Source organism: Chlorocebus sabaeus, chromosome 26 (genome assembly GCF_047675955.1).
Source record: "Chlorocebus sabaeus isolate Y175 chromosome 26, mChlSab1.0.hap1, whole genome shotgun sequence".
In the NCBI taxonomy this organism is placed as follows: domain Eukaryota; kingdom Metazoa; phylum Chordata; class Mammalia; order Primates; family Cercopithecidae; genus Chlorocebus; species Chlorocebus sabaeus.
In genome coordinates, this window is record NC_132929.1 from 41,761,112 (window position 1) to 41,785,051 (window position 23,940).

General features: G+C 50.0%; 1 protein-coding gene across 11 annotated transcripts in view; it reads right to left on the minus strand.

Annotated features, from left to right (window-relative positions):
* Positions 1–23,940, minus strand: part of MEGF11 (multiple EGF like domains 11) — a 380,349-nt gene that overhangs the window by 230,227 nt on the left and 126,182 nt on the right. For 10 of the 11 annotated variants that reach the window (XR_012091518.1, XM_073012262.1, XM_038008843.2 and 7 more), the window contains exons 2-4: positions 22,039–22,144; positions 17,645–17,746; positions 12,535–12,635 (exon numbers count right to left, since the gene is read on the minus strand). Coding sequence is in view for 10 of the 11 variants with exons in the window: in XM_073012262.1 (XP_072868363.1) it covers positions 12,535–12,635; positions 17,645–17,746; positions 22,039–22,136 (301 nt within the window). In the remaining variant the exon portion in view is untranslated. Of the gene's footprint in view, positions 1–12,534; positions 12,636–17,644; positions 17,747–22,038; positions 22,145–23,940 lie in introns of those variants that run through there. The other variant, XM_038008853.2, reaches the window with a different exon arrangement.

Consider the following 23,940-nt stretch of genomic DNA (forward strand, 5'->3'; position numbering starts at 1 on the left):
TTTACATACCTTCACTTACTTAATCTTCCCAATGATGCCACAAGGAAGGTACTATTGCTACCCTTTTTTACAAATGAGTAAACTGAGGCACAGAGAAGCTAAGTAATTTGTCCAGAGTCACACAGGCAGTAGGCAGCAGTCTGGCTCTTGGGTCTATGCTGTTAACCTTGATATCAGCTGGTATAACATGCCTGCACAGACATCCCTCACGTGGACTGGGAGCGGCCTCCACACATGCAGACTCACAATCCTATATGCACCACATCGACACACAGCCAGACATCACAGCAGATATGCCCCTTCCTTCCTCAGAGGTCCAGACATATCACATCTGCAGCGTCAAATGAGGGATTCCAGTTCAACTAAGACAGACTAGGATGAAAGATACTGAGAGGTAAAATATTAAAATATTCCTATTCTCACTGGTAAATGGTTGCTTACCCTTCCAAGCCCCCTACCTTTCTATCATCCAGAAACTACAGGGTTAACAGCCACAGAGGGGCCCTCCAGAACCTATTCCATTCCAACTTACTGATAGGGGTGCCAAGCCTATAGTTCAATGTTTCTATTCTTACCCCCAGGTATAGAGAGGGAGGGGACGGTGGGATGTGTCCCGCAACAAGGGACCCTGCTCTCAGGCTCTCCACTGGGCTTGGCCACTGTCAGGTCAGCACAGAGTAGGGAGTGTCCAGCTCCCCAGCCAGTCCCCACCCCACCTACTTGATGGACAGCTGAGCAAGGCTCTTGAAAGACAGGTCTCCAAAGACATTGAAATGGCCACTGGGAGGCAGCCTCCAAGAGCAAGCGTTAGAGGAGATTTGGGGACCGGCATGCCCATTGTCCACAAAAGCCCATTAGCGGCCAGGAGGGAGGAAGGTGCTCAGCAAACCAGGAGGCACTGCATGAGGAGCTCCGTCCTCCCACGTCCCTCCAGTCACTGCTGCCCTACATCCTGGAAGCTCAGTTCTAACCCAGAGGTGGCCTCCTGGGTTCTAAGACAGTAAGCTCAGTCCCCACAGAGCCCCAGAGCAGGGCTCCCAGACTCTTCACACACGTGTGACATGGGTACAGATACCAGAACTCTGGGAGGAGCTTTGGGAACCTGAGGTCCTGGAGGGGAGGATAAAAGACGGGAGGGCCCTGAGCAGCCCTCAGACCAGGACCCTGTCTGAAGCAGGCCACCCTCCACTCTGGACTCTCAGGATCCTGCCCAGAGACTACTCTTTTGGGTGTCCCTTGAGGGTCCCCTGGAAAAGCCAGCCCAGGTATCCTCCTCGTCAACCAGACTGCAGGTTCCAGTGCTGGGCACTACAGATACAGAGGGGTCCCACATTCTGGGCCCTCAGGAGCTCATGACCCAGTGAGAGAAATGAAAACACATTGACAATGGGACCTGGAGTGAAAGGGTCTGCAATCAAGACAGGGCTGGGGCTGGGGAAGGAGGTGTTGAGTGGGGCTCCAGAGAATGGGCTCTGCACTGAGTTTTCAAGGACCACTACGCAGAAACTACAAGAGCAGGACCGGGGGTTCAAGGAGGCGAGGGCAGCCTGCACAAAGCCCCAGGGAATGAGAGAATGTGGAGAACTCAGGCAGCTGGGTGGGACACAGAGGCTCAGCAGTCAGGTAACGGGACCTTGAGGAGCAAGACACAGAATAATAAGTCTCATGTGAAGGACCCTGGGGAACGCATCTGGAGCGGGCAGCCCTGGACAGAGAAGAAGAAAATGTCAGAAAGCACGGCAGTGGGGCAAGGCAGGAGTGGAATGAATTGGAGGTGCCTCCAATTTTCCAAGGCTGTTTTCTGAGCCCCTACTCTGTGCCTGGCACATCGTGACCCACTGTAGACTCTACAGTGATCTGAGTTGAGTGTATGGTTCCATTGAGGAGATAGAAATTTTAAAAATGTGTAGTCTATGCCAGGTAGCGATAGTGCAAAGAAAAAAAAAACAAAACAGGCTAAGAGGGTATAGCAAGACGTCAAGGAGGCTGCCATTGCAGACGGGGTGGTCAGGGAAGACTCTCTGAAACACGGTATTTGAGTGAAATGAGGGACAGGCCATCTGGTGCCACGTGGCTATCTGGGAGAAAAGTATTCCGGGCAGAGGGAACAGGAACCTCCAAGGCTCCCTGTGTGCAGGAGGAGCCAGGAGGCCAGTGTGGGAGGCACAGAGTCAGCTGGGGCCAGGCCATGTGGGGCTTGCAGCATCAAGCAGCAAACGCCCAACAAGGACCAGACATCCAAGGTATGAATTCAGAAGATCAAAAGGGCCGTCGGCAAGTTCCCGTAGAGAAACTGGCACTTAGACTGGGCACAGGGTAGCCACTTTATGGGCTTCAGCTGGCCCAGGAAAACCCAGGAAGAGAGCTTACATAAATGCCTGACTGCTTCTGACACAACCAAAGGCTTCCCTTCAGAGGCCGCCCGGTGCAGATGGCAGAGGCTTAATTACCGCCACAGCTGGTGATTAAGAAGCGATGCCTCAATCCTCCCACAGCTGCCTCAGCACGAGGGGCCCTGCTGGCACTCGCTGAGGGTGGAGGAAAGTCCGGCCAGGGAAAGCTAGAGCTTGGCCAGCAAAACCCAGCCGCCAGACCCCAGGTCTTCATTCCCTTGACCAAGTCCATGAGCACGGCCGTCCATGGCTCACCCATCCCTGCACACCCCCCATAACTTGTCTTTCACCACCTTCACTGGTGGTCCATGCTGCTGCCCCCAGAACAACCCCTCCCTGACACCACCTCATGGCATTGCTTGCTACTTAAACCCCTTGAAGACCTCATGAGATTGTCTGGGCAGTGTCCTGACCCCTGTGCTATCTCCCACCTCTCACCTTTGCTCACGCTGCCCCTCTGCCAGACAAGGCCCTCCCTCACAAAAGTAAGCCAAGAACAACAGCCAAGTTTTACTGAGTTCTTCACATGCCAGGCCCTCTACTAAATGCTTTACTTGTAGCAACTCACTGAATCTTCACAACAGCCTAAAGAGGTATGTACCCAGTGGAGCTCTATTTTACAGATGAGAAAGCTGAGATATGGAGAGGCAAAGCAACGTGCTTGGGGGCACACAGCTAGCAGAGGAAGTGAGTGGAGTCACTCTCAGGCCAGCTGAGTACTGAAGCTCCGTCTTACCCACTGCCCATCTCTTGTTCTCCCGGTGAATTCCTACTCATCTTTCAGACTCAGCTCAAAACTCACCTCTCTGAAGGGGTCTTCCTTGACCCCCTTTCCTTCCATCCCTAGATAAAGTTAGTTGCCCCTCCCTGAGAGGTCTCTCAGTATTTGGGGTATGAGTCTATTTCACTCACTCAATTCAGTGGTTGGTCAGTACTCAGCGCTGGACACTGAGTCTGGCCCTGGGGAAAGCCTTGCAGAGACTTGATCCGTCTGCCTCAGGAATTCACTTCTGAGTGGGAGAGATGGACAGGCACAGCAGCTTCACAACCAGAAGGACAAGGGTGCAGAGGGGCCAAGGGAGAGACAGGATGGTGGGTACAGAGTACTTGTACCAACCACCGTATGGCTCCCAAACAGGGGGAGTTCCAGGGCAGAACAGGAAGAATCCAAAGTAGGTATTAACAGAAGGGCGAATCCAGAGAGACCACCAGGCATTCTGGGTGCCCAGACCATGAATTTGCTCTTTCAACAATTATTTATCGAGGGTCTGGCAAGCACTAACAAGTGGACAAGGACAAATCTTTGGTAGTTACGTTTCTCATTGCAAATGAATTAACTGGCATCAGGGTTAAGCATCAGTATTTATGAGTTTGGTCAGTGTGAATCATCCCTTGGATCTCAGCTACTCTGAACATTCTAAGTCAATGTTCTAAGCCCACGGACTGGGGACCAGACCACAGGGGCTGCGTTCATTTTGACCACTGAGTGGGGCTCTGCCGGGGGTGGACGGGCAGCCATGCCTTCCTTGCCTCCCTATTTAAACTGTGCTCATCCTTCTGTGATGGCATCTCTCCTACTAGACCATGTGCTTCTAATTCATCTCTGCATCCCCAGAACCCAGTAGGACCTGCAAGGCATAGATATCTAATAATAATAAATGGTGATGGAAGCAGCAAAGCTCAGCACCAGGTGTTGGTGACCCAAGGGAGTGGCGTCGGCACTGCTTCTGGTGATGGCAGCACGCAAGACTCCTTGGGGAGCCTCTTAGAGGGTCAGGTGTGAGTTCTTTTACCCAGCAGCTAGGGAGAGGCTGAGTTTCAGACAGGCCCCACCATGCTGCTTACACATACACCCTTTCCTCCATCCCCCATGCCCTCTTGGCACCTTAGCAAAAATTTGAGCTCCAACCAGTATAGCTTCAGTCACTTCCTGCCCCTCCAAACCTCCTCCCCTGCCCTCTTGACTGACTCCACTTCTCTCTTCTGGCCACAGGTTTCTCCTACTCAAAGAAAACCCACTATAGGAGGGGAGAGTACAGGATTTGAAGTCACATCCATCTGAAACCTGGGCCAGCCGCTCATCCATGTGGACAAGTCACTTAGCCTCTCTGAGCTTCAGTGTTCTGTCCTGTAAAAGGGCAGTAACAACAATGCTCACTTCTCCAGTCTCCTGAGCAGGTGATATGCTGTAGGTGAAAGCACCAGTAAACCACCAGACATTACACAATTGTCATTATTATGGCTGAAAGTTAGCAATCACTCCAAGAAGGCATTGAATTAAACGTCACAGGGATTGGTTATAAAAGCCCCCATTCATGCTGCTATAAAGACACATGCACACGTATGTTCATTGCGGCACTATTCACAATAGCAAAGACTTGGAATCAACCCAAATGTCCATTAGTGACAGACTGGATTAAGAAAATGTGGAACATATACACCATGGAATACTATGCAGCCATAAAAAAGGATGAGTTTGTGTCCTTTGTAGGGACATGGATGCCGCTGGAAACCATCATTCTCAGCAAACTATCGCAACAACAGAAAACCAAACACCGCATGTTCTCTCATAGGTGGGAACTGAACAGTGAGATCACTTGGACTCTGGAAGGGGAACATCACACACCGGGGCCTATTATGGGGAAGGGGGAGGGATGGCATTGGGAGTCATACCTGATGTAAATGATGAGTTGATGGGTGCAGCACACCAACATGGCGCAAGTATACATATGTAACAAAGCTGCACGTTGTGCACATGTACCCTAGAACTTAAAGTATAATAATAAAAATAAATAAATAAAAGCCCCCATTCCACTCCTCTCTGTAAAACAGGGTCGGTTCCAGTGATAGGCAGAAAGTGCTAATGTAGCTCCTCATGCTGCAAAAGTGCCCCCAAAATATAATAAAAACATTTTTAAATGCATAGCTGAGCTCTAAGGAGAGCAAGGTAAATTTCCAAGTGTGGGGGAAAGCGGGAGTTTACAGGAGAGCAGAATGTGAGATGCTGAAGCCAAGGTAGCTCAGGGAACATCAGACCTGGCAACAGCCACCTCCTCCCACCCCCAGCGCAGGCCGGGAGCCAGGGACTTCACACCCACACAAGGGCAGACTTGGCCTTGGAAGTTGCCAGCTCCATGTAAGAGGGATTTGAACATGCTACCCACCAACCTAGAGATAAAGCAAGGTATTCTGGATGGAGAAAAGTCTCCCACAAGAAACGAAAAGCCAGGACAGGGGAATAGGCAGTGACTGCTGAACGGGTATGGGGTCTCCTTGAGGGGTGATTAGATAGAGGTGATATTTGCACATCGTGAATATACTAAAGGCCACCGAATTGCACACTTTAAAATGATTTTATAGTATGTGAAATTCACATCAATTAAACAAAAAAAACACCCCAAGCCTTTACCAAACAGCATAAAATCCCAAACCAGGTTACCAAAGAGTGATCTTGAACCAGGGAAAACCATTACAGTGCCCAACAAGAAAATGTAAAACTAATGTGTAGGGGGCCCTTGTATGATTCGGGGCACAAGAGAGGGAAAAAGGGCTAAATTAATAGAAAAAAAAAATACAACCTGTACAAGGAAACAATCTGCCATAATGGAGAATCAGCAGGCACCACAAACAGGAGAATTGATACTCTAGGAACTTGAGCTAATAGAACTAATCGCTCGAGATAAAACTATCTGAAAGAGACCATAAAAGAAATATGTTTAAAATAATTAAAGCAATAAAAGGAGGAATGGAATTCATAATGAAAGAATAGGACACGACAGAAAAAGCATAGCATATCCGAAAAAGAACCAATAGAACTCCTAGAAATGAAACATGAAACTGAAATTAAGACCACACCAGACAGGTTAATTAGCAGAACTACAGCATCTAATAAATGGATCTAAGAAAAATGTCCAAGGTGCAGCATGGAGAGATAAAGAGACTGAAAATGAGAACTTAGGAGAGACAGAAGATGAAATACGAGGATCCAACACATTGGAGCTCCAACAGGAGAAATTAAGAGAATGGAAGAAAGGAGATTTTTGAAGAGGTATGGTTGACAATTTTCTAGAATTGATGAAGGACATGAATCCTTAGCTCAAAGATGACGTATACCCCCGAGAAGCAAACAGTATAAAACAAACAAAAACCCCAAAAACTCCGCACTCAGATACATCCTAGGGAAACCGCACAGCAGTGCAAGACAAAGTCCAGAACGCAATGGAACACCACTTCTCAAACTGCTGGAAGAAAATGACTGAAAGCCTAGAATGTCACAGGCAGCTTAACCATCATTCAAGAGCAAGGGCAAAATCAAAGCATAAGACAAATAAAGCACAGGAGCATTGGTCATTTACAGACCTTCCCTGAAAGAACTAAAGATCTTTCAAGAAGAATGAGGCTGAACCTAGGAGAGTGATGCAAGAAGAGATGATGAGCAAAGGAATTATGAAACATAAGAATTCAATTATTTAAACAATAATTGTGCAAAGCAACAGCAATAATGAAACAGGAGTACCTAATTTGGCACAGAGTCGATGTGTTGAATTCACTGAATTAAATCTTACATTGCCTGCCCCCTGCCCAACCCCCCGCCAGAATCCTCTCCCCTCAACCAGAGTCCATCCGTGAGGCCAGTCTCCCAGACCCTCAGCTGCTGGCTCCCTCAGCCGCCATGTACAGACCACCCCCTAGGGCTGGCACAGTCCCTTTCCCTGGGACCAACCTACGCTCCCCAAGCCAGCCAGGCCTACCAGCTGCATACGTGCCTGGAGTTTCTGGTGAATCCCTCCACTTCTGGATTTCCTGAAAACCACACTGCAGAGGGTGGCCTCTGGCATTCCAAGCCACCACTGAAAGGGCCAGAAGATTTCACCTGGAAGCTCGAGGGAGTTCATTTGCCATGGGGGAAACTATGTCGACCAAGAGGAAACAGGAGATGAGGGCTGCGCAGATAGACTCCCCATCTTTGCCCGCTGCAGTGAGGCATGCTTTCTCCCTGCTGCCCATCAGGAGAAGCCCTGAGTACTTAGGGGATGCACCTGCTGGGCCTCTTTGTAACAGATTCGCAAACAGAGTCAGTAAAGAAACCGTAGCCTCGTGGTTCTCAAGTGTAGTTCCCAGTCCAGCAGGATCACCTGGGAACTTGTTAGAAATGCAAATTCTTGGGCCCCACCTCAAATCTTCTAAATCAGAGACTCTGGGACTGGGGCCCAGTGATCTGTGGTATAACAAGTTCCCCAGGTGATTCTGATTCGGCAGCTCATGTTTGAGAACTGCTGGAGTCAAGCACACAGAACCTGTCTCATATTGTTATTAAGTGCTTACCAAACAAACATATGAATGAGTTGTGGTTTGTGAGCACTGTGGCCATCTGTATGGGACTTGTGATAGGAACTAATACTGCTCACTAAATGTTTCTGACCCTCTGCCTTCAAGACTAGCTAGAGCCCTTTTCTCTCTGCCACAGCAACTAGCAACATTCCAGAGAGTTGCTGCTCCATCAGCCTAGGTCCTGGGGTGAGGCTGACGAGGAGCAGGCCTTAGCTAGCCCACGGTGGACACCTAATTTGAAGAAGAAATTCAACTTCACTGTTTCAAGCCACTGGGATTTGGACGTTGTCTGTTACTGCAGCAAAACTCAGTACGCTCATAACTCAGTGCTGTGTCATCTGGTTTGATATAGCACTAATATTTCCAAAGAACAGAGCTTCCCAAAATGCCTCAAACTCCACCACATAAGTGAAAGTCTGGTTCTCCAAGACATAAAACTAGCTCCATCTGCAGAGGCAAAAATGCCTGAAGAAGGAAGAAAGGGAAGCTTGGAGGGAGGGAGGAAGGCAGGCAGGCACTCTGCCCAGTGATCTCTAGGAAATATTTCATACCTGGTGACCAAAGTGGGCCAGGACTCAGCTGTGGCTGTAGATAATGGAAACGGAAAGAGATATGAGTTGGCCTGGGGGGGATGGGAAGCTCTGGTACGGATGGTTTCAGGAGGGCTCCCAGATGAGAATGGCAGTTCAAAGGCAGAGGACATTGTACAGTGAGGAGAAAAACAGTGCCCCCTTGCATCTGTATTGAGCTCTGTGCTTTGCAGGACACTCTGGGTCCCTGTTCCATCTCTTGCTCCTTCCACACACAGGGATGGTCCGTCCTATGTTACAGTTGCTCCACAGAGGCAAAGGACTGGCCCAAGATTGCACAGAAAGTTGGTGGCTGAGTCAGCCAAGGCTTTCACACCTGGGCCTGCTCCTTGTCAGCCTGCAAGAAACAAGGCTCCCAGAAGGTGATTCTGGAGGGAGGATGACATCCTCCTGCCCAGGGCACAGGTGATGTTCTCGTGCAGGATCCAGAGAACTCTCGGCATCCGATGGTTCTCGCCAGGTTCTGGTGAAGTTGGAGGTTCTCTGGCCGCTGAGCGATGGTGAGGGAGACGCTGGGGGTCAGGGCTGCAGGCACCAGCTCCTGATTATCCCAGGCTCACAAGCTTCCCATCTGTCCCCCAGTGCCCTGGCGTCATTCTTCACCCTCTCACTACCATGTCTCCCTCTCACAAGCTTCCTCACCCTGGGGTCTCCATTCTCTCATGGGCAAGTGACAAAGCCTAAAGCCCATGTGTGGCCAGTTGGTGCCCCCTCCCTTTCCTCCCATCACAGTAAACAGGAACAGGAGGATGCTGGTAACAGCTGACACCTGCCTCTCCAGAGTTCCTATGTTAACGTCTCAAGCTGCAGCACCTGAGACATGCCCTTATTTGGAGATAGGGTCTTAAAAGGTAATCAAGTTAAAATGAGGTCTTTAGAGTGAGCTGTAATCCACTATGACGTGTGTGTTCATAACAAGGAAATGTGAAGTCATGGGAAGAACACCATGTGACGATCAGAGTCCTGCTGTTGCAGCCAGGAAACTACCAGAAGCAGGGAGAGAGGCTGAAACAGACCCTTTGCTCAGCCCAGAAGGAAGCAGCCCTGCCAATACCTGGATCTCAGACTTCTGAGCACCAGAACTGTGAGACAATAAACCCATCGGTGAAGCCGCCCAGCCTGTGGTACTTTGTAACAGCCACCCTAGACAGTCGACACACCCAACCCAGCCACCTGCACCTCCTGCTGCAGCCCAGGTCTGCCCTCCGGGGTCTGGCCAGCCTCCTCACTGCCCACCTCCATGCCTTTGCTGATGGGGTTCCCTCTCCCACCCACCCCTTGACGGCGTCATTGCATCCCTCAAGATGGAGCTCAAGGCCCCATGAAGCAGGTGGCAGCATTCTCTCCTGCCGCGCTCGTCTGTCTCTTTCTAGCCTTTTGCACATCCAGTCTCTGGGCTGTTATGGAATGATTTTGCTGAGTGTTTGCCCTGCCTTCGCATCATGAAGGTAGATTCCACAAGGGCAGGGGCTGTTCAAATTTCTAACTCTTCTCTTCTATCTTGCAGCACAGCACTGTGGGTGGGCTACAGCAGGTGCTTAATAAATACTGGCTTGAAACACCTTTCTAGTATACCCTGTAGCACACTCTAAGTCCCCTCCTTTGACCAGACTGCAAACTCCTCGAGGGCAGCAATGGTCCATCATCTGTGTCTATGCCCCTGCATCTTGCGTAGCAAGAAGTAACAATACATGCTGCATGGGTAACGTGCACATGTGGCAGAAATTATTTACCACGCAACAAGGACCCTGTAAGGGTTTCAAGGGATCCATGAACCCAATGAACTTGTGTGCAAAGGACTTCGTGTGTTGGTATGTTTATATAGGTACTATGCGTTTTCCCAGGGACAGGGTCCATGGGCCTCTTTGAGCAACTGAAAGCCAAGACTAAAACAATGTGGAGCACCAATGCCATGGAGGAGGGAACTGACATTTACGCAACCCCACTCTGTGCCTGGTGAGTGCAGGTGTTACTACTGCCATTTTACATGAATGAAAACTGAGGTTCAGAGAGGTAAAGCCTTGCCTGGGTTCATGAAGAGACGAGCAAGCCTGCCCAAGCCATCCAAGTGCAGAGACTCTGGAGCCAGACAGCCTGGATTCAAATCCAAGCTCTGCCATTTTCCAGATGTGTGATCTTGGGCAAGTTACAGAAGCTCTGTGACTCAGTTTCCCCACCTGTCAAATGAGAGAAATAAGGACACCTACCTCACAGGGCTGCTGGGAGCAGTAGATGGATCAGTGTATGTAAAGTGATCAGAATGGTGCCTGGCATGTGGTGGGTGCTGGGAAGATGAAGATAAAGAGGAAGAAGCTGGCAGTGGCAGGGCAAGGACCAAACCCAGAACCCTGTGATTCAGTGTCATCACTACCAGCACCCAGGGTGCCCCACATCCCATCTCCCCACCAGAACTCTCCTGTGCCCTCCTAGGAGAAGTCTTCCATTCTAAAAGTGGCTTTTTGAGCTTGAGTTCCTGATGGACCATCCTAGGGTCACCTGGCCAGAAGGCAGTGCCCAGTGGTTACATAAGGAGTAGGTCAGAAGGTATAAACTGCCCTTGCCAGTCAGCAAGACTGGGCCTCCTGTGCAATCAGGACACTTAGCACTTCTGCCCTGCTCTTCACTTTCCAAGAGCTTTGCCACCATTCACTAATGGAAATTAGAAAGGAAATGTGCTCATCCATTCCTGGAGCTCTGTGCTGACGTCCAAACTCCCTTCATAATTTCCCTGAGTCCATCACTGTGCCCTGAGCTTGGGCAAGCCGCTTACATCTGTCTCTGAGGCTTTGTGAGTCCCGTGTCCTGCCCCTGGCCTGGTTTCACACTACTCCATGCAGACAGAGCAGCAGCAGGAAAGCCTTACTCCTGATCTCGCATCTACACCTGGGTCTCGGTTACCCCATCCCAGGTGAGGTGCTGACCAAGGCCTCGTCCTAGCTCAGTCCTCTGCCCTGCTCCTGAGAAACGGCCTTTTAGGTGAACTGCTTTGTATCTTTCCTACAAAACCATTACTACTGAACCCATTGGAGGGCATATTTTTCATTCATTCTTGTAATGCAATTAGAATTGAGTTTCTCCAGCATTGGGGGAGATGTTAACAACAGTAGGGGAAAATTGTCATTTTATTCCCAACATCAACACACCCACTCTGCCCAAATTTTCCCTCTGGTGCGAACTCTCTCTACCCACTCGAATGGCAAAGAGAATACTAACAAGGAAAATCGCTCTCCAAATGAAGAGACAGAAGTTTGGGGGGTGGAATCTCTTCTCAGTCATTAAATGAGGGCCTCCCGGCTCCTCTGACACGCTCCTGCAGTAGAGGGAACCTTCCAAGGCCCACTGGAAAGTCCACTGGCCCCAGTTCACTGGGTCAGAGGTAAGTGGGGAAAGAGTCCCTTAGAACCCAGCAGGGCCCCTACAATCATTCTCCCAGAGAGGTTAAGTGACTTGCCCAAAGCCTCATAGCTAGGAAGCCCAGATCTACAGGCTCCTGCTCCGGGGTGCCTCCACTGCACCACACTGCTCTTCTCCCAGAGGGCCTGCCGCTGCCAGCAACTCAGCTCTTGCCTTTCTTAGGGGACACTAAGGCTTGCATTTTCTGAGCTGCTCTAGACAAATAGGAAAAGAGGCAATGTTTATCTTTCATGCACCCACCTCTTCTCCAGTGTCCCCCAAATCCTTTTTGGAAATCCTCCTAGCTCCCAGAACCACTCCCTCGTGGTCCACCTGACCTTTGCCCCCATCCTTTTCTTACTGTGGTTTTGACATCCAACAACCCAGCCTTCCTTCCTCTCTTTCCCATTTCTACCCATCCAACTGTCCATCTACATACCCATCCATCTCTCCTTCCATCCAGCAAAGCTGTCTTGAGCACCTGTACACCTTAACCCTGTGCCCGGCACCCAGCACTTCTTCTGCCTTGCTCCTCAGAGTGCCCACTCCAGAGGGAGCCACTTCTCCCCTATCCCCCATCAAGGCCTTGAACTGACGGACTTCCATCCACCCTGTAAGGAGGTTGATCTGATGGCCCAACCCTTGCTACTGAATTTGCACCAAACTCATTATTCCTTCTGAGCACTGGCAGCAGGCAGGGACTTCTGGAGCCGTGTGGCTGAGGACTGCTGCCTAGGGACCATGGATATCAGCCCCACCTCCCCTCCCCTCCTTTCCCCTCTCCTCCCTTTCCCACTGAGGCCAGAACAGCAGCAGCCCCTACGTACGTATGCAGAAGTCTCCGTTCTCATAGTAGCCAGGGCAGCACTGGGACCTCCGCCGGTACATGGTCCGGAGGCCTCTCCGATACGCTGTCTTATAACTGATCCTAAGGCACAAGGGAGAAAGCCACTTGAAAGTATTGAAAATCAATCACTCCCGTTTAGAATGATATTTGTGTTAAGCTATATTGAGGATGCCATTCAATAATTACTTTAAAATGCATGGTGGCTTCAAATATGAAGGAACACAATAAAAAAATCGATAGTGGGATTTGGGCTGTTGTGATGCAGAATGTATTACTAACACGGCACTTACTAAACCTGCTGACTTTTCCCCAGTCACTTCTAAATAGAAGGGCTGCAGAAGATATTTTCTGGAGTGACATTGTGGGGGGCAACCATGAACTTCTCCTTAGTTCCTTAAAACACCCAGATTCTGGGCTTGAGGAGCCCATGTGGTGACCTGGATAGGAGTCAGGCCCTGAGGGTTTCTGTGCCCGCCCCCTCCCACCCCTCTAACAAGCCAGACTGCTCACAGCCCCCTGAGTATTGGTCCCCCCACTGGGAGAACAGAGGCAGAGTCGGCAAAAGGACCCTCTAAGTCCAGCTCAGTCCCGGAAAGTAGATTAATCTCCCCCACGCCAAAATAACACCTCCAGGAGAGGAGCCTCGCATGCCATCCCTGGGAAGGCCCTGAACCGACCCCTCGCCCTGCAAAGGAAGAAGCTGAGGCCCATGGAGCCACAGCACTGGGAGTCAGACTCGTGGGTTCCAGACCTTATGCTGACACAAGTGTTAAGACTTAGCCCCATGCCAGAGAGACTATGAGCAACATCTCATTCCGTTCCCTGCGGCAGGCACCATTACTATCCCCCTTTATTTTATTTATTTCTCTTTTAGAGCTTTTATTCTTATTTTTTGTATGTTCCCCTCAACTCCCCACCCTTTGTTTTATGAATAAGAAAACTAAAATTAGTGAAGTTAGTGACCAGCACAGCTAATCAGGGTCAGAGCCAGGATTCAAACCTAGCTCACTCCAATTTCAAAGCTGCTAGGCTTAACCTACTGACCTCTACCAGCTTTCACAGGGTAGATTGTGGCTATACAGATGGCCGCAGTGAAGGAGTAAGTAAAAAGAAATACTGAATCTTTAGAAGGAAATCAAAATGGGGTATCCATAGGCAAAGCCCCTTCTTCACGTGGAGAGTCAAAGTGGAAGAGATTTGAAGTGGCCACTAGAGGCTAGAGAGAGGAAGTGACCTGCCCAAGGTCATGGAGCGGAACTTGGACCCGACCCCAAGTCCTTGGGCCTTGAAGCCAGACCTCTTTCCACTTTTCCATCAGCACCTAAGTGGAGCTTGCCCTGTGAACTCTTCCTCAGCAGCACAGCAGAGGGTCTGGTCATCAGGGACATCTATAGGCTGTGTTCCATGAAGGGCCAGGACGGCTTGGGAAGAGAGTCCTATAATACAGTCTGGGACAACCTTCCCACACCTTAAAGCCCCCACTTCATAACAAATGATAGTGCAGAACTCTGGGGAAATCTGTGATATTTGGGAATGTCATAAGCTAAGGTCATTCAACTTTGTCAAAAACCCATAATGGAAGGAAAGCTGGCCTCAAAGCAAAGCTACATCCCCAGCACAGAAGGCAGCTCCCAGCAGTTTCAGGGGTTGTACAAGCCTCTCAGGTAAAGAAGGACTCAGAATCAACTCAGAGGTCATCCAGCCTATTCTCCCCACCAAACAGGATTGTCCCCAAGCCCCCCAGTGTGGGGTGGTCTGGGCTTCATTAAAGCCCCTCAGGAGAGAGTTGCCACCCATTGTTTCTGGCTCACCCATCTTTCTTTGTCCCTGTGCAGGTTGGAAAGGCAAGAGAGGGAAGCAAGGCCAGGTGCCAGGCTGCTCTCAGGGGAAGGATACTGAATTAAAACATGCCATTCCACCCCAAAGCAGACGGAGGGTACAGCTGTTAGCATGCACACTCTAGGTCGTCAGGAAAGCTGCAGGTGACTCAATAATTTAGCAAAATAATTCATGTTCTAGGAATACAGCCTATTTTAATAAGCAGCCACCACCTCAGTGGTGATGAATGGCAGCCCTAGCCTCCAAGTACCCAAAAGGGCCACACCTCTGAGCAAACTTGGCTCTCACACTGGGCCTGCCGGGGCTTCGGGAGGAGCAACACTACTATTTCTGCCTCTGCCTTTGACCAAGGCCTGGAGCAGCCAACTATGGCAAAACTGGTGGGGTGAACGAGAGCATTTATTCCCACCTCCTCATTCCACAGTCCCACCTCCTCATTCCACAGTCAAATGCTAGAGGAAGGGGATACAGTAATAGCTGAGTAGCCCCTATTGGACCACCTTTCTGCAAATAGCAAGTATAAAATCTAGGGGGAAATATACAAAACAACTACCTGAAGGCACTTGAGGGAGGACAAAAGCAGGCGGATACTGGAGGCAAATGGACATTTGAGAGAAGGGAATGGTGCTGAGAGATTTAGCACAACAATACTCCGGGCAACTAAAATTCAGATAGAAAACACACAACCTTGCTCGTTTGAAGAACCACAGGCCAAGTCCAGGGTGGACCCAGCATACCTGCTGGGTATGCAGGTGGGGAAATCTGTGATATTTGGGAATGTCGTAAGCTAAGGTCATTCAACTTTGTCAAAAACCCATAATGGAAGGAAAGCTGCTTCCTCAGCACAGAAGGCAGCTCCCGGCAGTTTCAGGGGTTATATAAGCCTCTCAGGTAAAGAATGACTCAGAATCAACTCAGGGGTCATCCAGCCTGTTCTCCTCATCAAACGGGATCATCCCCAAGTCCCCCAGTGCGGGGTGGTCTGGGCTTCATTAAAGCCCCTCAGGAGAGAGTGAAAGGGGAAACCTTAGAAAGGGAGAGCCACAAAGAGGGAGCCCCAAAATCTTTGTAAACTCCCTGCCCAAGTGTCTGACCACTGATTTATCCTTATGGAGGGTATATTCCAAGCAGCCTAGCTAAGGCTAAAAATATTAAACTTTCAGAGTTTGGAATTTGTGTTTAGCCAAGTAACCAGGCTGCCAAAACAAACAACAACAAATTAATATTATCTAGAGGAACATAACAGAATCTGGTCTCCACAACATGTCATTCATAATGCTCAGAATATAATCCAAGATTACTAGGCATATAAAGAAACACGCTGGCCAGGCGCAGTGGCTCATGCCTGTAATCCCAGTGCTTTGGGAGGCCGAGGCATGGATCACGAGGTCAGGAGTTCGAGACCAGCCTGGCCAATATGGTGAAACCCCATCTCTACTAAAAATACAAAAATTAGAAGGGCGTGGTGGTGGGCGCCTGTAATCCCAGCTACTTGGGAGGCTGAGGCAGGAGAATTGCTTGAACCCGGGAGGCAGAAGTTGCAGTGAGCCGAGATTATGCCACTGCACTCCAGCCTGGGCAAGAGAGTGGGACTCCGTCTAAAAAAAAAAAAAAAAAGAAACACTCTACCCATGCAGAAAAAAAAAAAAAAGCAATCAATGAAGACCAACCCTGAGATGACCCAGATGTTGGAATTAGCAGGTAAGAATTTTAAAGCAGCAAGTATAGCTCTGCTCAAAGTCTCACAGCCAGTTAGCAGCAAAACCTCAAAGAAAACCAGGACTTTGGCTTCTCAGCACAGAACAAGTTTTCTCATCCACGTTGCTGCCCAATACGATTCCTGAATTATCCTCAAAGAGGAACTGGGTTCATAGGAGAAAGCAAAGGAGAAATCGGGAATCAATAGATATTCAGCAACTAGTAAAAGGGCCCACCCTGGGGTCTCTCCCTTACTTCCTTATTTATCCTTCAACAGCTAGTCTCTCACCCTTCAAATAGTGTCGCTTCACATGTGGCTAATATGTCACACTTTCCTCCATTTTCCCCTGTATTTTTTCGAAGTAATTTTCACATTCCTGACCTCCCTGGACACTGCAGGGTAGGTAGAACAAGGCTTATTAAGGTTTTTGTTTTGTTTTGTTTTGTTTTGTTTTTGAGACAGAGTCTTGCTCTGTCACCCAGGCTGGAGTGGCATGATCTCGGCTCACTGCAAGCTCCGCCTCCCAGGTTCATGCCATTCTCCTGCCTCAGCCTCCCTAGTAGCTGGGACTACGGGCACCCACCACCACGACTAACTAATTTTTTATATTTTTAGTAGAGACAGGGTTTCACCGTGTTAGCCGGGATGGTCTCGATCTCCTGACCTTGTGATCCGCTCACCTCAGCCTCCCAAAGTGCTGGGATTATAGGCGTGAGCCACCACACCTGGCTGGATTATTAAGTTTGATGAGTACACTGGGAATCCCAAAATAAAGTGTCTTTCTCAGGGTCATCCCTTAAAGCATGTTGTTTCTTCCTTCCTCTTGCCTTTCCCTGAGTGACATGATAACATATAATCTGCAGGAGGGCTGCAGACAAGGGTGCAGGACTGCCATGTGCAGTTGTTCATGTTGAGCACTGCTAAGGGAAGCCTGGCCAAGGTGCTGTGAGGTTGCTGAATTCTAGCCTGCACTCCCTTCTTCAAGCTGGATGCCCTGACATGGGGCTACATCTGCTCAGGGCAGGGGACTCTCTTAGGTTGGGTTTTCCCCCAAATGCAGACTCTGAGAAAAGGATTCAAGAACAAGTAGTTTATTTTGGAGGCAATCCTAGGAAGTACTGGTAGGAGGATAGAAAAGTGAGACAGGGAAGTAAAGGCAGCCAATCTACGGTATATTATTGAGCAGGTTACTTCTATGGGCAACTGGAGACTTCTAGGATACATGTAGAACGTGGCTAAGAGATGTTTCTGCCATCCCAAGAGTGAGGAAGTTGGGGTAGTTATCTACCAACACCCCATCTCCCCATCCCTGGTTGAGGGATGCCCTCAAAAGCATTAACTCTCCAGCACTTCTGGCCTGTCCTACCCACAAGATCTTTTGGCCAGAAAGAAGCCATTAGCAGAGCATCTTGGGTGGATGGCTTGGGTGGATGGTTCAGAGTGGAGGCGCATGACAGCATCTGCTCCAATGGCCTTTTTCTATCTTGCACAGAGGCAAGCCCTGAGAGCCCAGTGCCTTTTCCCTGCCCCGTCATCTGAGAGAGGTACTCACCGATGCCTGGTGCACTTGAACCAGTTAAGGATGTCTGTGCATCGTGTGTAATAGATCTGATCGAAGGGGTGTGCATACGATTCCTGGACAGTCACAGCGTAGCTGAGAACCAGATGGGAGATGGGAGCCATGATTAGCACTTGGGAAGTTGAGCTGATATTCCACAGGGCATCTGAGCCCACAGCCCTGAGGCCAAGCTCCACAGCCAAGTGTCCGGAGGCTCTGACCTCTGCACTCCCAACTATCCTCCCCCTTCCCTGAATGCCCTCATATTCCAGCCTCCCCGACCCCAGGTTGGCTCCAGGACATATCCCTTATGGACCTTTGGCCCAGATCATTTTCTAAAATTCAAGTTCATTTGTTCATTTAACAGAGAATGAATAAAGAAGCAGGGGATAGTTTTCTTCTATGTGGCTCTGGAAGGCAGAGCCAACAAGTTTAAAAATACTTTATGTGTTTGTTCATATCTTTATGGTTTTCAAAGAAAATGCTTGGAAGCAGGACTTTGCAGCAACTCTGTGAAGTAAGTGGCCCCATTTCATAGAGGAAGAAACTAAGGCTCAGAGAAAAGTGACTTGCCCAGCCCACACTGCAGTATCAATAGGTGCTAACATTTATTGAGCACCCTGTGTCAAGTATTTTAATACATTTTATTCCTCACAATCTTAGGTAGGTGGAATTGTTCTCACTTTACAGACCAGGAAACCGAGCATCGGGGGCATAAGTGGCTTCCACAAGCTCCCCCAGTTACCTTCTACTCTATTCTGCCTCTAGTGTAGCTGGGGGTACATTGAGGATATGTCCCTGATAGAAGTGGTTTCTTGTCATCCTGCCCGTTAGCTGTAAACCTGGACCAGCAGGTGGAAGCCACAGGGAAGCAGATCTCAGCTTAACCAAAATAAGCCTTTCTACCTGCCGGCCCCTGGCAGGGGGTTGCATGAAATGGCATTCAAGCCAGGATGCTGAAGTGAGGACTCACGTTTCCTAAACAGGCTGGAGAGAGGACCTCGGCTGAGATCTAAGGAATTAATTTCTATGTAGGTTGGTATTATTCAGTGTTTTTCCCAGAGGGCTCACTGACCTGGGCCAGATGGCCGGGTCCAGGCTGTAAAAGCACGTCTGCCTCGCCTGAGGAAACTGCATTGGTTAACTTGCAAGGGGGCTGGGCAGGCCAGCTCCCCAAGTGGGTCCACAGTAAGCTCTCTGATGCCTGAAAAGTCAAAGGTCTGGCATCCAGAAGGAGGAGGCCAGAAGCAGTCAACAATGCTCAGAGGCCTGGATGGTGGGAAATTCTGTTTCTCTGAAGCATTGGGGATGTAAGGAGGGCTCTTGGTGTGCCCCCACTAGCTGGCATACCTGAGATGTGCCTCAGAGGCACACATCTAGGAAGAAACAGCCCAAACCCTGTTTTATCTCCAGGCTTGGGGAAACTGAGGCAACTCACCCCTCACCCCGGCCACCCAGAGTCCTCTTCCAACTCTGGGATCGCATGATTCTTTGCTCTAACACATCTCCTGAATACCTCACTCAGAGCAAGAGGATGAATGGGGAGCGTGCACGGGCCCTGGAATCCAAACACGGCAGCAGGAAAAGGGGCAAGTTTGAAGCCTGTTGCCTGTTAGCAGCATGCCCTTAGATGTGTTATTTGATTCATATAAGCCTCTGTTTCCTCACCTGTAAGTCTAACCAGGTTGTGTGGTTATTGTGAGGATTAAAGGAGGACAGTAATATTTTCTATCTCTCAGGGCAGTGGGAAAATAAAACAAGATACACTATACATGTAACATGCTTAAACGGTAAGTGTTTAATAGACGTTGACAGGCAATGATTCACTTCTCGTGCTAGGCACTGAGGGATCTTTCCTCCCTGACCAATGTTGGGGAGAGAAGGAGCAAGACCAGCACACAGAATGGATTCCCCACCTTTGTTATGCACTTGGGGGTCCAGCCTCCCTTTTTGGCCGTAACATAGACCTTGGATGCCCAAAGAGAAGCTCAGCAGGGGGCGGGAGGGGGCAGTCATGGGGCAGGGACTGGGCTCTGCAGGATGCCCTGGGCTGAATGAGTCTGGCAATGATGCCTTGTACCAACTCCAAGTTCTCTGACCTGAAGTGTGTGCCCCTGGTTTCATGGCTGGGTGGCTTAACACTGCTCATTTGCCAACATGCTAATGAGGGGCCAGATTAATCTTGGAGAGCCAGGCTTTACTAGCCGGGAGAGGTCGTTACACTGGGTTTTATGGTGGAGGGGCATAATTAATGAGGAGCCGCCAGAAGCACTAATCCAGCTGAGAAATTCTCCCTAAGCGATCTCCAGGGACCACGGTGTGTTTCTGGAACAACACGGGCTAGATCCATCCACACATAACTTACAACGGAGCTCAGCTGGAAAGACTGAGAAGAAGAAAGCACCTGGTGTCACCAGGCATCACCCATAGGGCTTCCCCACTGGGGCCAGAGAAGCCCAGAGAGTCCCCAGACCTCATTCTAGCTGTTAGGTTTCACTCCTTGTCTTCCTATCCGGGCTGTAACATTGGCTGATAGCCTAAGAAGCCTGAAATGCCAGCTCAGTTCAGCTCAGTTCAGAATATTTCCACATCCCAAATGTATTCATGTTGGGCAGGTGTAGAAAATTAGTGAGTACAAATGGGGCTCAGAGAGAGAAGTCAGAGGAGGCCCTCCCTGTAGGGGGACACTCCCTGGAAGAGAGGGACTCCGGATAGAGCCACTGGGGCAGGCAGAGGTGAGCAGCTGCAAAGGAGGCACTCGAGAGGCTGTGATGCAGCACAGACAGTAGCAGGAAGCAGCTGTGTCTTAACAGGACCAGATGGATGAAAGGGGTCCTCTGAGGCTGGAGTCCAAAACCCACAGAATAACGTGGGGCTCTTCCCAATACCTCTCTGACCCACCGGGAAATAAAGGTTTAAATTCACCAAAGCCAGAATGGGCAAGGGGCCTGAGTAACCTCAGAATCACGTAGAATGCTTATGAAAAATGCACTATTGAATCCGCATCTCGGGGATAGGCCCCAGGAGACTTTTTCATATGCACCTCCCATGAGTCTGAGGTGCACTAAAGTCCGAGATAACCAGTTCCTACAAAGCCACAGTTGTCAACAAGAAAAGACAGCAACTGACACTTGTGGTCCTCAAAGCACTTTCGTGAAACTGCTGCCCTTGATCCTCCAATGAGCCTGTGAGGCAAGGATAATGCTTCTCCCCACTCTACAGAGGTGGAAGTAGGCGCAGAGCCGTTCAGAGACTTCCCCAGAGTCACACAGCTTATAGGTGGAAAAATCCAGATCGGAATGAACTGAGGTCTTCTCATCACGGATCTTGTTTTCTTCCCACTTCACCAAAAACGGGCACACCACAGTACTGCCTTTTGCTCCATCCTCAACTTTGTTGGGACGCCACACACAGGATCTGGTCCCCAGGGATCACACAAGTGCAGACACAGTCCCTCTGCCTCCCAGCTGATCCTTCCTGACCCGCAAGTGTCCAGGCTACCCCAGAGCCAGGTCCTGCCTGACTGAGGTGCCTTTCCCCACCCTAGGGCTGGGCTATCCACCCTCATGGGCATGAAGCATTGACCCCCCTCCAAGTCCCCCACCTTTCTTCCTCTACCATTCACTTCTCCCATAGGGCCCTCATCTTAATTTTATTCATTTGATTTATTAACATCTAAGTGGCAGAGTCGTCCTGGTCAGCATGGCCAATCAATTCCAGGGTTTAATTCGGTTTTTCCTGATTGGGTCTCTGGTCACTATCTTTCTGCTCACCAAAATCAATACTTTAACCTTGTGCTTCAAAGTCAGGCCGTCTGCAGGGACCCGGCCTGTTCCCCCAGGACCCTAGTGCCGCAGCTGGAATGCAGCCTGCTCTTCCACTGCAGCCTCGGCCGCCCACCCCCGGCAACAGCCTGCTCCCACCAGACCGGAAGTAATAGGACCTCTCACCCGTCCTCCTCAAGGCAGGCTGCTGGGGCCACATATCCAAGCTGCCACGTGGCTGCCAGTCCTGGGAGACCACGAAAGGCATCACAGCATCAGAGAGCGTGCCACCTGGGACCACGGTCCGCATCTCCCCACTTACTGCACCCTATCTGGCTGTGGACAGGGACTGAGCCCCTCTGGGTCTCTACTTTCTCATCTGTGCAATGGCTGGGAAGCGCCAGTGCAGGGAGGGGTAGGACGGTGCGTCGTAACTGCAGTTAATGTAAGTTGCCTCCACCCTGACCTTCCAGACAGAATCTACAGTGCTCTGTCCTGTCGCATCTGGGCCATCTCCCCAGCCAGGTTGCAGACCCTTAGAGGGCAGCTCCTGGATCCCCTGACTGCCTCTGTCCCAGGGTGATCCCCCAGAGAGTGCCTGGCCATCTGAGGCCCACACCTTACCTCTCCCAGTGGCTGCACACGTTGGGGTCCTCAGGGTTCAGGGCAAGGGCGGCTTGCAGGAAGGAGAAGGCAACGAGCCCCGTCAGGGAGAGCGCCATCACGGACCCTGCACGGGAGAACAAAGGAGGCTGCGTCTGTGATCAGATCGTGTTCCTGGCATCTACTTACTTTCCCATTGTCGTGGGTAATGAGCAGTTGATATTTCACATTGCAGGCTTTGACTAACACCGTAACAGTTCACCGGTTCTGAGTAACAGGGGAGTGGGAAGCCTGAGTCAGGGAAAAGTCCAAATTCCAGGCCAGGGGTTCTGAACATTTTCTGACTCAGGGACTGCTCTGAGAATCGAGGGAAAGGTATAGATGCTGTCCCCAGAAAAATGCCCACAAGTGCAAAATTGGCTATAATTGCAGGGTGTCCTCAGGCCCCCGGCCCATCCTTGGACCCAGGGACCCCAGATCTGGACTGCTTTAAAGGGAATGCCCTCCCCGTTCCCTTATCCCTCATCATTGACTTTCTTTGCCCGTCTACTTCCTTTCCCTACTCCCTCCTGCCAAGAAGAAAGGGAAAAAAGATGTCTGGTGTGGACCTGGTGGGGAATGAGCCAAGAAAACCCTGAACTCTGGGCCCACAAGCCACGGAAGACTGGCCCTTGCTTCTTCTGTCTCCTGTGGGGTGTCAGCTACTTCTGCCCAGAGTGATGCAGTCATCACATGCCATTCCCACTGTGGGATGCTGGGCCTAGACCACCTGGTAAGGGACCGTAAGGAATGAGTTTGCAGACTTTGATCCAGGCCCCTGAGGTGGCAGCTATGGCAGGTATGTGCCTACATGGGATGCCAACTCCTTTGCTTCACTTAACTAGGGATCCCCAACAAGGGGCTCCTCAGAGGGCAGACAACCTTTCCGGTGGGAGTGGCTGAAATGCCTCCTAAGGTTCCTTCCTGTCCGGGCACTCCAGGACTCTGTGTTCCTCCTGCCTCAGAGAACTTCTATTCCAAGGGTTGTAACCTGCTGGGTCGCTGACCTTGAGAGGTGCGGAGGAGCTGGAAATCATGAGCACCCAAACATCATCTGTAGGCTGAATGAACGCTGTGACTCAGAAAGACGGAACTATTTTTCATGTGTATGTAGATGCTATCATGATTTATTTAAAAGCTTTACTGAATTCAGAGTAGCTTTTCTTCTTAATCAGCAACACTAAAAATTGCAACTTCTAATAACCAGGGGTGGGGGTGTTATAGAAAATATTTTGACATTGGAAAGGGGTCGCAGGCTTGAATTGGTTGGGGATCTATCCCACTGGCCCTGGGTTCGCAGATGAGGAAGCGCTCACCCTACTTAGGAGAACAGATAAAAGCCGGCATGTATTTTGCACACACCCCCATTTGTACCCTCAGGGAAGCTAAATGGAGTGCCTTTCTTCTGAAAGGTTAAACATTCTCCTCCCCTCCACAATAATTTCCTTGTTAAACTCTTTCTCAGCAGCTCCCTCAAAGATAAACAAATTGTCACAAATTCTGTATAACCGTGGGGGTCTAAATTAATGATTAATGAGGTATTTCTATTTGAGATCTGGAAACCAACTGACTGAAATGCAGATTTAGCCAGATTTCAAATGAATGCATTCTGAAAATCAGAAAGAGGGGAGCGATTCTGGTGTTTCTATTCCATGTGCAGAGTCCAGGAGTATGCAAAGCACAAGTAGCTGCTCAGAGCTCCCCACCCACTCCCCCCAGCCCACTCCCCCATCCCCAGAGACCCAATCAGCGCCTCAGAAGGCTCCACACAAACTGGAGTCTATGTAACACCAGGGCTGCAGAGGAGCTCAGCGATCATTTCAATCCATTCTCCTCCGGGAGATTCAACCTAGAGCGGAGAAAGAGCCTGCCCAGGACATGGCA